Source organism: Eulemur rufifrons, chromosome 4 (assembly GCF_041146395.1).
Source record: "Eulemur rufifrons isolate Redbay chromosome 4, OSU_ERuf_1, whole genome shotgun sequence".
Lineage (NCBI taxonomy): Eukaryota > Metazoa > Chordata > Mammalia > Primates > Lemuridae > Eulemur > Eulemur rufifrons.
In genome coordinates, this window is record NC_090986.1 from 46,005,895 (window position 1) to 46,021,078 (window position 15,184).

Sequence of the window (15,184 nt, forward strand, 5' to 3'; positions counted from 1 at the left end):
CAGATATTTAGTCTTCAAATCAACAAAAATAATGAAGACAAAGATGGTCTTTATAAATGATAAAGGGAACAATTCAACAAGAAAACATAATAATTCTAAATATTTACACATCCACCACAGGTACACCTCGATTCATAAAGCAAATCCTACTTGACCTAAACAAAATAATAAACTCCCACACCATAATAGTTGGGGACTTCAACACCCCTTGGACAGAACAGGACAGATCCTCCCAAGAAACAATCGATCTAAACAGAACTCTAGAACAAATGGGCCTAACATTTACAGAGCTTTCTACGCAAAAACCACTGAATATAAGTTCTTCTCATCAGCTCATGAGACATTCCCTAAGATTGACCACATCCTAGGCCTCAGAATGTGCCTCAACAAGCTTTTTAAAAAGTAGAAATTATTCCATGCATCTTCTGAGACCACAGTGTAATAAAATTAGAAATCAATTCCAACAGAAACACTCTCTATACACAAAGTCATGGAAACTAAACAACCTACTGCTGAAAGTCAGGTCAAGGAGAAAATTAAGATGAAAATCAAAAGATTCTTTGAACTTGATAAAGGGGATACAAATCATCAAATACAGTGGTACACAGCTTATGCAGTCTTGACAGGAAAGTTCATAGCCATAAATGCCTGCATCCAAAAGACAGAAAGGTCACAAATTAAAAATGTAATGAATTGTCTCAAAGAACTGGAAAAGGAAGAGCAAACCAACCCCAAACCCAGCAGAATAAAAGACATAATCAGGAGCAGATCAGAACTAAATGAAATTAATAAAAAAAAGAACTTTATGGAAGATGAATAAAACAAAAAGTTGATTCATTGAAAAGATAAACAAAATCGATGTGCCTCTCACTAGATTAACAAGAAGCAGAAAACAAAGGACTCTAAAAAGCTCAATCAGGAATGAAAAAGGAGAAATTACAACTGACACCACAGAAATACAAAATGATATCTCTGAATACTATAAGGAAAGAAAGCAAGGCCATCCAAATTAGGACAGTAGAGGTCAAATTATTACTCTTTGCTGATGATATAATCTTATGTCTAGAAAACCCCAAAGATTATGCCAAGAAACTACTGGAATTAATAATTTCGGCAAAGTCTCAGTTTACAAAATCAACCTACACAAACCAGTAGCATTCATGTACACCAACAACAGTCAAACTGAGAACCAAATCAAAGACTCAATACCTTTCACTATGGTAACAAAGAAAATAAAATACCTAGCAATATATTTAACTAAGGAGGTGAAAGACCTCTACAGGGAGAACTACAAAACACTGAAGAAGATAATGGCAGAGGATGTAAACAGGTAGAAAACCATATTATGCTCATGGGTCAGCAGAATCAATGTTGTTAAAATGTCTGTACTACCCAAAGTGATGTACAGATTCAATGCAATCCTTATTAAAATACCAACATCATTTTTTGCAGATCTATAAAAAATAATTCTACATTTCGTGTGGAACCAGAGAAGACCCCATATAGCTAAAGTAAACTTAAACAAAAAGAAGAAATTGGGAGGCATCAACTTACCAGACTTCAAGCTATATAGTAACCAAAACAGCAGGGAACTGGCACAAGAACAGAGTCATAGATGAATGGAATAGGACTGAGAACGCAGATATAAAACTATTCTCATCTAGCCATCTGATGATCTGATCTTTGACAAAGCATTCAAAAACATAGACTGGGGAAAAAAAACCCTATTCCATAAATAGTGCTAAAAAAATTGGATAGCGACGTGTAGAAGACTGAAACAGGATCCACACCTCTCACCTCCCACAAAAATCAACTCACAATAAATAACAGACTTAAACCTAAGGCATGAAACCATAAGAATTTTAGAAGAAAACGTTGGAAAAACTGTTATAGACAGCAGTGTAGGCAAAGAATTTATGAAGAAGACCCCAAAGGCAATCATAGCAACAACAAAAATAAATAAATGGGACCTGATCAAATTAAAAAGCTTCTGCACAACCAAGAAAACTATTACTAGAGCAAACAGACAATCTACAAAATGGGAGAAAATATTTGCATGCTACACATCCGATAAAGGACTGATATCTAGAATCTGTATAGAACTCAGGAAAATTAACAATAAAAACATCAAACAACCCTATTAAAAAGTGGACAAAGGACATAAACAAAAATTTTCCCAAAGAAGACAGACTAATGGCCAAGAAACATATGAAAAAATGCTCAACATCTCTAATCATTGGGGAAATGCAAATAAAAACCACAATGAGATATCACTTAACTCCAATGAGAATGCCTTTTATTAAAAAAATCACAAAACAAAAGATGCTGGCATGGATGCTGAGAGATAGAAACACTCATACACTGCTATTGGGACTTCAAATTAGTACAACCTCTGTAGAAAGTAATATAGAGACACCTCAAAGAACTAAAATTAGAAGTACCATTTAATCCTGCAATCCCACTGTGGGTATTTGCCCAAATGAATGAAAGATGTTCTATAATAAAGACATCTGCATCTGAATGTTTACAGTAGCACAACTCACAATTGCAAAGATGTGGAGTCAACCCAAGTGCAAATCAATACATGAGTGAATTAATAAAATGTGGTATATGTATACCACGGTGTACAACTCAGCCATAAGAAACAATGGTGAACTAATACTTCTTGTGTTATCCTGGATGGAACTGAAACCAATTCTTCGAAGTGCACTCCAGTGGAAAAACAAACACCACATGTACTTTCCATTAAATTGGCATTAATTGAACAACACGTATGTGCAAATATGGCAGTAACATTCATCCAGTATAGAGCAGGAGGGAAGGAGGAGGAGGGAATGGGTAAATTCACAGCTAATGGGTGCAGTGCTTATTTTCTGGGGGATGAGCACACTTGTGGCTGTGACTTGGGTAGTGCAAAGGTAATAATATATGGAACCAAGATGTACCCCCATAATATTCTGAAATTGAGAAAAGGCTACAATGTCATATAAAATAGTAATGTGATACCTCAAATATTTTAAACATCAGAAAATATTCTTGAGCAATAATTGTATATATTAAAGTTATATACATCTATATCAAATACATCTATCTACACCTATATTTCTATATGTATATGTTAGGTTTCACTCTAGAACTATTTCCCTAAAAGAGGTAAGGGTTTTTAAAATGATACTGCATTTCCCTGAGCAATGCCATTAACGAGGCAGGACCCAGTACAAAAATAAAAATAATGAATTTTTGCAAACTACCTTTAAGTTTCTGAACACAATTTTGGAAAATAAAAAAGGCACATAAATACAACCTAGGTCATCATTAATAAGAATACATTCTTTTAATGCCATTTTTAATTCATACATTCATGGAATAAACTCAGCAATTTTCATGAGAATTTCTCAAGTTTACACATGTATTGCTAGAGCCAAATCAAAAGGTCAGATAAACCAAAAGGATAGAGTGGATTAAAATGGCCCCTGAGGATCGATTAATACCTACAAATGTTTACTAAGCAGTTTCTTAATTGTTACTTAACTAAACTATACCTATACCGTAATGAAGATTAATAGGCCCTGAATAGGTTATTTTTATTTGTTTTATGAGGTAGGAGCTCTTGATTATGCATGGGATAACTTAACATTACTGACATATAGTATTATGTTTCAATCATTTTGGGAAAGAATGTTATTACAAAAATGTTGTCATTTAATTTATACATTTAGAATGTTGTATACTTATTTTAAATGGTATACACTAATTTTAAATGATATTTTATATTGATGTGTATAGATATACTTTATTAAAATTAATTAAAGAAAAAACACAGGAGCCATCACAAGGCATGACCTATCAAACTGGAGCATAATTAGCCATTCAACTGCTTTTGTTGGGTATTACTATGTAGAAGCAACTTTTTAGACATTGTAGAAAGGCTGTCAGAAAGATTCAAGATAATTAGTCATCTTTCTTAGATAAGTGTACATTAAATTGAGTTGCCTTAGAAAATAATTACTAAAAGTAAGAATTTTTCAGTCACTGAAATGCTTGGACCCTGCTATGTTTTGAATGCTTGCTTACTCCAAAACTCATGTTGCAACTTAATCCCCAATGTGGCAGTATTCAGAGGTAGGATCTTTAAGAGGTAAATGGGTCATGAGGACTTTGTCCTCATGAATTTATTAATTGATTCATAGATTAATGAATTAATGGGTTAACTCTTTAATTGATTAATGGGTTATCATGGGATTGCGATTGGTGGTTTTATAAGGGGTAGAGAGACCTGAATGATCACACTCATCACCTTCACCATGTCATACCCTGCCCTGCCTTGGGACTATGCAGAATGTACCTGCCCAAAAGAAAGCCCTCACCACAATAAGCCCTCAACATTAGACTTCTCAGTCTTCGTAAATGTAATAAATAAATTCCTTTTCTTTATAAATCATCCACTTTCAGGTATTCTATTATAAGCAAGAGAAAATGGACTAAGATATATCTAAATCTAATTTTGCTTATTCCTTAATATTTGAGTTGTGGAACTTCAAGTGTGATGTATTTAACACCCTTGTTGGATTTAGTAATTATGTGAAGAGTTTTATATTTGTGTTAATTATAGTAAATACTCGAGCATTCTACAGATTTTCAGTATCCTGATTAACCTTTTTTGCTTACATGTTGTCGGGAAACTATAGCAACCTTATGAACACTCATTTTAAAGCCTGTGATTGACTGAACTGACAGTTCAATTTAATTCAATAGTTTAGAATAATTGAATCTTTTTTTCCCTTTAAAACCAAGTGTGATGTGATTGTTAGAATTCTTAAAGTGATCTTTATTATGTCAATGTCCTCTTGCCTATAAGCTTGATTATCTTAAATCTTAATTTAATTGACTCACAAGTCAGTTATAACTTATGACTGTTTAAATAATCCTCCTTTATGAGTTCTGCCGGGAGGCTGGAAGGAACCTAGTTCTTCCATATTTGCTACTACTTGGCATTGGACCCAGTACATGGTAAGTGTTCAATTAAAATTTTTATATTGAACAGTGGATAGATATATTAATTAGTACAATATTACACAAGGTATATTTTTCAAGGATTTTATCTAATATGCGAAGCTAAGTCATGATATCCAAGTAAATTCTTTCTCTCCTTCCCTTCCTTCTTCCTTTCTCCCTCCTTTCTTTAATTCCTTACTTCCTTCTTTTCTTTCTTTCTTCTTTCTTTCTTTCTTTTTTCTTTTCTTTCTTTTCTTTTCTTTCCTTTCTTTCTTTCTTTCAAACTTACATAGTGTATGCAGATTGATAAATATAGAAAGGTAGTTATATTTAAATAGGTTATGACCATGTTTTAAACATACAAAATATTACTATGAAATTAAGAAATAGGCATTATTTACCACCTGCTAAATATGACTTAATATTTTTAATTCGTGTTTCTATTATTCTACAACTCAATCTTACAACTCTTTTGGGTCATATAAAATATTGACCTTTAAACAGTTAACTTTTAGCTGCGGAATAGTAGTATTAGTATTGAAAAGGAAAAGTAAAACACAACATTGAATTTCAGAATTCAAAAATGAATTTTATGTTACAGTTTTTGAATGGTGACAGATATTAAGGAAGAAAACATACATACAATAGACTAGCATTGTATATGTTATTTTATGTTATTTTAAATAAGTAAAAAACTATGTCAAGTTAGAAAATCCATGAAGTACCAATTTTTCTAGAAACCATGTAATTATATTCACTTCAAATTTCCACATTACCTCTGATGAAGTTTTCTCTGTCCTGTTTGTGATGTGTAATTTCATACTCTGTTGTTTTCCCTAAAGGAAATACTTACTTGATTCCATTCTTGGATAAAAATGATCTGTCACCATTGTTTGCTTTAAAGGGCTTTTTGCTTTTTTTCTTTAAGCACAGAATACTGAGAGAAAAATAAAGGCACAAGGGATTGCAGTCCAGCTGTTGTGGCATAAATCAATATTTAAAATGCACAATGGTGATTTTTCTTCCCCTGAAATGGGGGCTTTCATGCACTTAATTTCTTGATATTAAAATGTTCAACTTTGCTTAAGAAGGACTTCAAATTTAGCTTTGGTGTCTACTAATAGTTAAGTTTACAGCTCAAGAATGGGGTAACAACAATGATGTAACTGTGCTTTAATGTTTGATTCCCATTCCCTGTTGGGGGTTGCTGAAACAGTGAATTTCTTGAATGGACAACAACCATATTCCTGGTTGGGTTAGAAAACGCACTGATTCCCTGGTTCCCTTGCCTTCAGCAAAGGATACTGAGTTCTATTTTAATGGCTCATTAAAGGAAAAAATAAAAAAAAGAAACCCATGTATTCCTATATGGAATGTGCTTACAATCCTCATCATTCTATATATATATATATGTGTGTGTGTGTGTGTGTGTGTGTGTGTAAGGGGAAAACACATCTTCTCCAAACACCTATTTGTAAGATAGTAGCTTTTGGCTATACTCATTTATTGCCTAAACTCTTCCATGCATTTTATACAATGATTTATATACTGGAAGGTTATGCTTTGAAACTCCTTTTTTATCATTTTCTTCCATTTTTGGTTTACACTGAGAACAGCTTTCATTCTGAGGCTGCACACCAAATGCACTGATTTTGCAAAACCCGTCCCCTGCGTTCAGATGCCCATCTTCAAATTTCTACCCTGCACTTCTGGCCCCCCGGGGTGAAGCACTGCCTGGGTGCATTAATAGCCGAAGCACAATGTAAGTGTCAGGATGTTGGCATCATCACTCTTTGACGCCAGTAGTCCTGTTTTTTCTGTCTCACTACAGAGCAACTAAGGCTAAAGGTTAAAGGATGCAGTTTATTAAATAATTCAAGCCATTAACCTGCAAGCTGATGGCAGCCTATTAAGTTTACACTGCCATGATTCATGTGTGGAGTATACTGATGCTAAAGCGTAATGCCTGTTTGCTTTCCTTGTATTGCTACACAGTAATGAAGTGAGGACGGAGGGTGAAAAAAGGTGACAGGACTCACGCAAGGGGACAATAAGAGCAGCAGACTCACTTGCATAAAGAAGATTGAAGCCTTCCCTCCCTCCCTCCATCTCTCCGTATAGGCCCCAATGCACATCTGCGTCACTTAAGGGGGAGGAGGAGGCGCTGAGGCAGAGAGAAAATTGTACTGTGAGGATCTTGACAGCTTCTCGGGCGGGCTTTTCCTTTGGTCTCCCTACATTTTCTGGAATTTTTTTTTCTTTTACAAACTGACTACATAAAACCACCCCTTCTCGCATTGCAGAAAGCATTTGAGTTTCTTAGAGATAGAAAACAAGCTATAAGGGCGTCCTCGGAGAGGCCAGGAACAGGGGCGCAGGTGCACCAAGAAGGCTGGCAGGGGATACGCTTCTTCGCGACTTGAGGCTCTTTCTCTCTGCGCGCTCCAGGCACTGTACTCAGCTGCAAGGACAGGAGCGCCGACACCTCCCCGACGAGGGGCTCTGTTCTGCCAGGAGCGCAGCCCGTTGAGGTGTATCCAGCTGGGACTGCCCCCCACCCCCGAGCTTTGGAGCGCGCAGATCTCCCTTCCTCGTGCATCTCCAGCCTCAGAGTCGTCCCTCCTCGCCATCACCACGGGGCCCCTGCGTGGGGATCGAGGATTCTAAGCCCTTGGCGTCCCACTCCTGCCTCTGCTCCTGGGCAGTGGTCTCCCCACGCCCGGGTCCCGCGGACCTGACCACGGCTGAGCCGCGCGGCTTTGCCATCAGCGCTCAGGTCTTCGCCTAGCAGAGCGCGCAGCCCGCCTCGCCTCATCTGGCTCTCTGGGTGCAGAGGGCGCATCCCTCCTCTTCCTCCGCCCCCGGGCTCCGCTGGCTCCGCCACCCGCTGGCCAGTCTACTGCGTGAACTGAGATCCCTTTGCCTCCTTTGCGTAAAGCATGTCAGGCTCTGGGCGAAAAGACTTCGATGTGAAGCACATCCTGCGACTCCGCTGGAAACTCTTCAGCCACCCTTCGCCGTCCCCCAGCGGCCCGGCGGGAGGCGGCTGCCTGCAACAGGACGGTAGCGGCAGCTTTGAGCACTGGGGACCCAGCCAGAGCCGCCTGCTCAAAAGCCAAGAGAAGAGCAGTGGGAGCACTTTCTGGAAGAAGCCTTCCTCTTCTTCCTCCTCTTCTTCATCGTCCTCCCCCTCCTCTTCCTCCTCGTCCTTTAATCCACTGAATGGCACGCTGCTTCCAGTTGCCACAAGGCTGCAGCAAGGGGCTCCCGCGCAGGGCACCCAGCAACCAGCCAGGACTCTCTTCTACGTGGAGTCCCTAGAGGAGGAAGTGGTACCAGGCATGGACTTTCCTGGACCACAGGAAAAAGGGATGGTCCTGCAGGAGCTCAAAGTGGAGCCCGCCAACTCGAGCCAGGCAACAGGTGAAGGATGTGGACAAAGGTACAGTAAATCCCCATTGGGCTTCCGACTATCTCCCAATTTTCGCTGTTATCTCTACGTGAGCTCTTGTAGTTACTAAGTTTAAAACGTTTCAGGTTGAAAATGTGGGTTAAGAGAAGCTAACCCATTTTTTATTATGCGAGTTCTAATTTCATTAAAAGTTTGGTCATTAATTTCTATTGGTTGGAATAGATTACTTTTCTTTTGGAAGTTTTCAGAGTTGTAACCACCGAGTGAACATGCATGTGTCTTGGCGACTCTCCACGCGGAATGGGTTCTCATATTTCTGAGATTGCAGTGCTCGTCTATCAGTTTCTGTCATTAAATTATATTAATCTCTCCATTATCTGCTGTGAGGTGACATTTGCTTTAAACATCATCAGAATGCACCTCGTATACTGACCTAGTAACTGACTTGGCATATTAGCCAGCATCCCTGTGGCTCGCATCTATTCCAGGAGTAATGAGGTGGACAAAATGAGGCCACTGGACAGCAGCACTGTCTCTTTCCCCACCCCAACTCCAGAAATAGTCTTATTTTCCTTCTCAACTTCCCTGTTTGTTTTGTACTTTATGTTCACTTTTGTCTTGTTCAGAGTAAGTCTTAGAATGAAACTGTTGCTAAGTTCCTTTGCATTCAGCTCTCATGATTTGTTGGCTCAGTATTGGAATTGTGCACGTTTAGGAAGCAGCTCAATATTTATTTCTAGTTTATTTCTAATATTATACTTCTTTTCGTAGATTTCTGTTACTTTGAAGTCTTATGCAAAATCCTTCACATACATAAAACTTCTGAGTTTTAAATTTCTAGGGAATTGACTCATTATTATTCTATACCACATTATATTGTCATATAACCAGGATATGAAAAGATTTGGATTTAGATACATATGATATAAGAATACATTATTAAGGAAGAAATACAGAAGAAATGTAAGAAAATGATAATGAATATGTTGATCAATTTTAATCATCACTCAACAAATTAGAAACAAATAACTTGTTTAACTTTTGATTGCCTGAATTGGCTTCTTGTAAAGTTGATTAAGTAGCAAAAATATATAAAGCAAAATTATATATACACAGCATTATATGTGCTCTTTAATTAAGCTGACAAATGTGAAGTTAAATGTACAAAGAAAATCCTTAAATTTTTTTAATTATATGCATTATAGATTTTAATTTGAATTTTAAGGGCCTTGAACATATTCTCATGCTATAGTAAGACACTTAGTATAATGTAAGTTTATTATTTTAATGAGGGGGAATTTTAATTTGCAATTTTAAAAGGTTTTGCCATATATAGGAGACCTAAACATGTTTGTTTATTATTCAATTAAATAAGATATTTTACCAAAAATAGTTATAACTTTGAGTACCACAAATACCATGAAGTTATTAAATTTATGTATTCATTAGTCACCTATCATTTTAGACTTTTTAAACTAAAATGTGTTGGCTTTTTATCCCTTTTAGTTGAGTAAATATGGAAATTTGGGGGTGATTATATATAAACATTTGGCAAGTCACCTTATTTATTTAGAAGGAAACAAATTGGGTTAAATATTTACTATTTAATAATTACTTTATTATTTTATTTAATAATTTATTTAATGAAACTGATATTTTAGAGACTCTGACAGCTCAGAAAACAATAGACATTGAATATAAAATTTGAAATTAGCTTGAAATATCTGACCTCCTGGAAATATTAATGTTTCATTTTTTTTTAAAGTTTGCTTTATAACAAATACATTGTTAAGTAAATGAGGCACATTCAGCATCAGTAGATTCTGAGAGTTTCATGTAAGTTGGAGAATGTGAAAATATTAATGGAGTAATGACAAGAAATTATATTAAATTAAAAAATACGAAACTAATAATGAGTAACTCAGTAATGAAACACCAGATTTAACTTCAATTCCCTTACTTTTGAATATACTTCACTAGTTTTTATTTACAAAGAGCTGTAAGTGATAAGAATTCTGAAAATAACTCAAGTTTCAACCAAAATCATCTTTACTGTTGGAATCAGGGTGTCTTATGAGATTTTCCATGTGTAAACTATTCAAAATTAAGTGTAATTTTATTTTAAAATTCATATTAATACTTAAATTCTCTAGATAAATTGAAATTCCTTACTAGACAAATAAGTACTGCTAGTATTTGTATGTTCTTAAACTTTCATAGAGCACTGGTTCTGTGCTCATGACTGATTGAAAATCACAATAGCAAAATTAGCTATTTGTCCTCAATATATAATATCTTGATATATGTAAGAGTAAGGTTTATTGCCTAGAATAGACAAAATTTCCAAAGTAAAATGCTGAAGGGAAATTTTATCGTACTTCAGAACTTCATGCAAAATAATCAGTAATGTGGGATTAATTTTTTTCTGTGACAACACATCCAGGGAAGCTACGTGGCATTTATAATGATCAATCAGTTAGTACATAAACTGTAAAAACCTGGCATGATATTTTTTATTACTTAGGTCATTATTGTATCGCCACACTATTATGTCATATTTGATGGTTAGAATTTTGTTTTTTCAATTTTGACTTCTCTGCTAAATTAATGTTCACACATAAAACAAGAGTTGGCCCCCTTTCTGATGTTATCTTTATTCATTTTATTGATATTTTCTTTATTCATTTGATCTCACACAAGTTAGGAACTTTGTTTTAGAAAAATATGAGTAGCTCAGTTGAGTACACTGGTTGTTATAACAGCAGATGGAGGACATCCAGGAGAAAGCTGCTCATAATCTCAGAATTCTGGGAAGGTCAAATTATCATAGACTTGAAACAGAAAGGTAGCAGGTATACAGAGGCAAACCAATGTATGGCCAAAACCCAACCTTTATCCCATCCTACCCTAGTACACTAAATACCTACTACCATAACCCACCCAAAACAAATCTCAGTACTCTATAACCATGACTACATTAAGAATAATTTTTCAACAACAGGTCACTGACCTATGCTATTAATCTTTAATTTCTCTACTTCCCTATCCAAATGTAGTTATGAAAGTGTATAATTTCCTAGATATTCATATCATCATATATTGTATTGTGGACATTTTTGTCCAAAATCCCATATGTAGTAAACTACAAAACCAAAGAGCAATATTTATATTCTTGCAGTTTATAGTGATGTGTGTGGGAGAAGAGATGTCATGTTTTAGCTACTTGCTTTTTAGATTCTAAATTTCTACAGAGTGCAGTCATCTGATACCATGGTTTTAGTTACTATCCACATACTGTATTTCTAGATTTGCATCTCTAAACCTAGACCTATCTTCATCCTCTAGTCTCATACATTCACCTCCCTATTTGACCTGTCTGGTGGACACCACAAATACAATTTACATACAACATGTACAAAATTGAGTTAGCAATCTCCCTTCTGTCTTGTTCAATTTCCTTCCTTATCTCACAGAATAACTCTCTATGCATTAGGTTGTATAAACTAGAAATCCAGGAGCATATTTGTCAACATCCTCTTTCTCATCATTTTTTAATATTCCTCTCCTGTCACTTTTCCTTAGAAAATCCCCCATGTATCTGCCCCACCTCTCTCCATCTCCATTGTCTGCACCTAATCTAAGCTACTCTCTTCTTTAAACTTGAGTTCTGCAACTGCCATCCGTATGACCTCCCCTCATTACCTGAAGTGAATAAAAATTATAAAGTAAAAAGCTGAACCCACATCCCTCACTCTCCTTTTCCCCCAAAGGATTTCTACCATTCTCTGATCACAATCTATACTGTGGACACTCACTGATCACAATATATACCATGCACAACCTGGTTCTAATTGATCTGTCCTTTTATCTGCCATATACGCCCCTCACTCACTAACCTTCCCCTTCCCCTCTGCCTTCCAGGCCTAATATCTTTCTCTACACCTTTTCACTTTCTCTGGGCCTCACAAACTTGTGCCCTCTCCTTGCATAGTGGCTATCCTTCCCTCAGTCAATCCTTTCTTGAGTTCATTCCTGTTGATCATTGAGATGTCTTGAATAAAAGCTCTGTAACTTTTCCAAGGAAGCAGTTCTTGATCACCTAGACAAATTCATTTTCTCCTGTTTTATGTTCTCGGACTGACCTCTACTTCTTTTTTTCAATTCCATATTGAAGCTTGTTATAACATATTAATATATTTGTTGATTTTATTATTTGTCTCTAACTGAATTGCCAAGTGGAGAGGAGTACGTCTGTTTAGCTCATTCCTTTGTCCCTATCATAGAGCATGTAGTTACTCAATAAATACTATTGAATGAATAAATATCTATCATAATCATATTGAATGACATTGTTTGAAAACTTACTTTTTGCCAGATAGCACATTGAATATTTATATGTATAAGTTAAAATTCATAACATTCTATGATCCTGGTACATTTATGTATCCCTTTAGCATAATGATGGTATAGATAAAAAGACTAAGATATAGCAAGAGTACTTAATATTCATAGAACCACAGGCTTGTAAGCAGCACAGCTGGACTTCTAATCTTTGCCATATAACTCCAGACTCCATATTACAGGCCATTTTGCCAAATCTTCTTTCCCACTGCTTAAGGTAACAAACAGAACAAAAGAAAAAAAGGCTGCATCTAAGGGTATGAAGGAACAGATTTCTTATTCTCTTGGTGGAAATTATGCTTGTGTTTTAATCTTTAAATAGACTTTTTACAATGAAGGTGATGAAAAATGCTTGATAAGGTTCATTCAAAGAGCACTTCTTAGTTCCAGTTAGGAAACACTCAATTATTTCCTGAATTATGGTTCACTCAGTGAATTTTATTTTAAAGCTATTTAACAATATGCAGGATAACCTAGAAGTGGAAAAAATAATAATTTTGGAGACTTAAAGAGAGATTTATGATAGCAATTTTTTTCTGAAGATCAGAACTATTGGTAGAGAATGTAACTGAAAGAAAGCATACACCATTAAGATCTCATGGAGGTTAGTGGGACCTGTATCAGACATTTGTTTAGAATGAAAAAGAATCAGCCCTACTTAAGTCAAGGGAAAAAACAACTTTGAAAATGATAGGAGACTATTTCCTCAGGAAAGTGGTTCTCAAACTATGCTTTCATGAAACATTAAAATGAAATGATATTCACCTTTTTCACTACACTAAATTTCAGAATGAAAAAGAATATAATGGAGAGATTTTACTCAATTGTATGTTTCTTTGCTAATTTAGCCTATGTTTGGGTGTTATGTAGCCTACTTTTATTTAAATAAGAGTTAAGAAAAATGATACCTTCTTTGGAGAAAGTTTCTTTTACTTATTTTAGAATGAATTTATCAAGATTATACATGATGTTCTACCCAAAAGCCCACGATTTCCAGACACCTTACTCTCTGAGTAAGTTTGCTTTAGGCAAACTAAAAAGATCACATGAAAAAATGGGACCACTGAGTTGTATTTCCAGGCACCCAAAACCCCAGAACTATCTGTAAGAAAGATATGAATAGGAATTACAACTTTTTATTCTTTTTTATTTCAGCATAGTATGAGGGTACAAATGTTTAGGTTATGTATATTGCCTTTGCCCCACCTGAGTCAGAGCTTCAAGCTTGTCCATCTCCTAGACGGTGCACATCGCACTCATTATGTATGTATATACCCATCCCCTTCCCCCCATCTGCCCAACACCCAATGAATGATATTGCTATATGTGCACTTAAGTGTTGATCAGTTAAAACCAATTAGATGGTGAGTACATGTGGTGCTTATTTTTCCATTCTTGGGATGCTTCACTTAGTAGAATGTGTTCCAGCTCTATCCAGGATAATTCAAGAGGTGCTAGACCACCATTGTTTTTTATGGCTGAGTAGAACTCCATGGTATACATATACCACATTTTATTAATACACTCATGTATTGATGGGCACTTGGGTTCAGAACAATTCACAATTACAACAATAAAACGTTTAGTAGAAGGACCATATTCTGTTTTTCATTTATGTTTCTAGTGAGTACATTGTAAACTATATTATTTGCCTCTCTAAGTTACTATTTTAAATCACTTAGAAAAATAAAGAAATCCTTCCTATCTAATGCCAATCAAAATTAGCATTTGGCTAATATAGAATATAATATTGATTAGATGTTTGTTTTTGTTAGTTTGTTTGTACCAAGCCTCCAAAGATAATTTGTATATGTGCAGATGTCATGCTTTTAACAACTACATTTTAGGTCATATTTGACAGATTTTGACCAAGATCTCTTATAGAATTTATAGAAAATTGTGATCTCCAACATATATTTTAGTTAAATCAAGTTTCTGATCATAAAAGTGTGTAATATTTTAGTCAGACTTTCAATGTAAGGACCAATACCTCACACTGATGATTTTATTATACCATCCAAAATAACTTTAGGTATGTTTGTGGTAGTTGTAAAAAAATAAATGCTGTGGAAGTTACACATTTTACTTTTCTGCACTTAAGATAATGTTATTCAGAACTTTAAAGGAAAGATCCAATGTAGACACAGATAATCTGAGCAGAAATCAAGACGATTTTGAAGATTTTGTAATTCAAGCATAGGCAAAATCCTGTTGCACTAAACAGATTTGATGCCAGCTACCTTTGCTGACTTTTCTGGCCAGGATCTGAACATAGATTAACATAAATGTCAAAGAAAGAGTAACAAAGGTAAACTTAACCAGAAAAAAAAAAATGATGTTCTATAATTGTAGGACCTCAAGAAAAAGACATTTTGA

The 15,184-nt window shown here is 35.5% G+C and overlaps 1 protein-coding gene across 2 annotated transcripts in view; it reads left to right on the forward strand.

Annotated features, from left to right (window-relative positions):
* The first annotated feature begins 7,178 nt into the window (after positions 1–7,178).
* Positions 7,179–15,184, forward strand: part of KLHL1 (kelch like family member 1) — a 308,649-nt gene continuing 300,643 nt past the window's right edge. For both annotated transcript variants that reach the window (XM_069467168.1, XM_069467170.1), the window contains exon 1: positions 7,179–8,437. In XM_069467168.1, the coding sequence (XP_069323269.1) occupies positions 7,935–8,437 (503 nt within the window). In that variant the 5' untranslated portion in view covers positions 7,179–7,934. The remainder of the gene's footprint in view (positions 8,438–15,184) is intronic.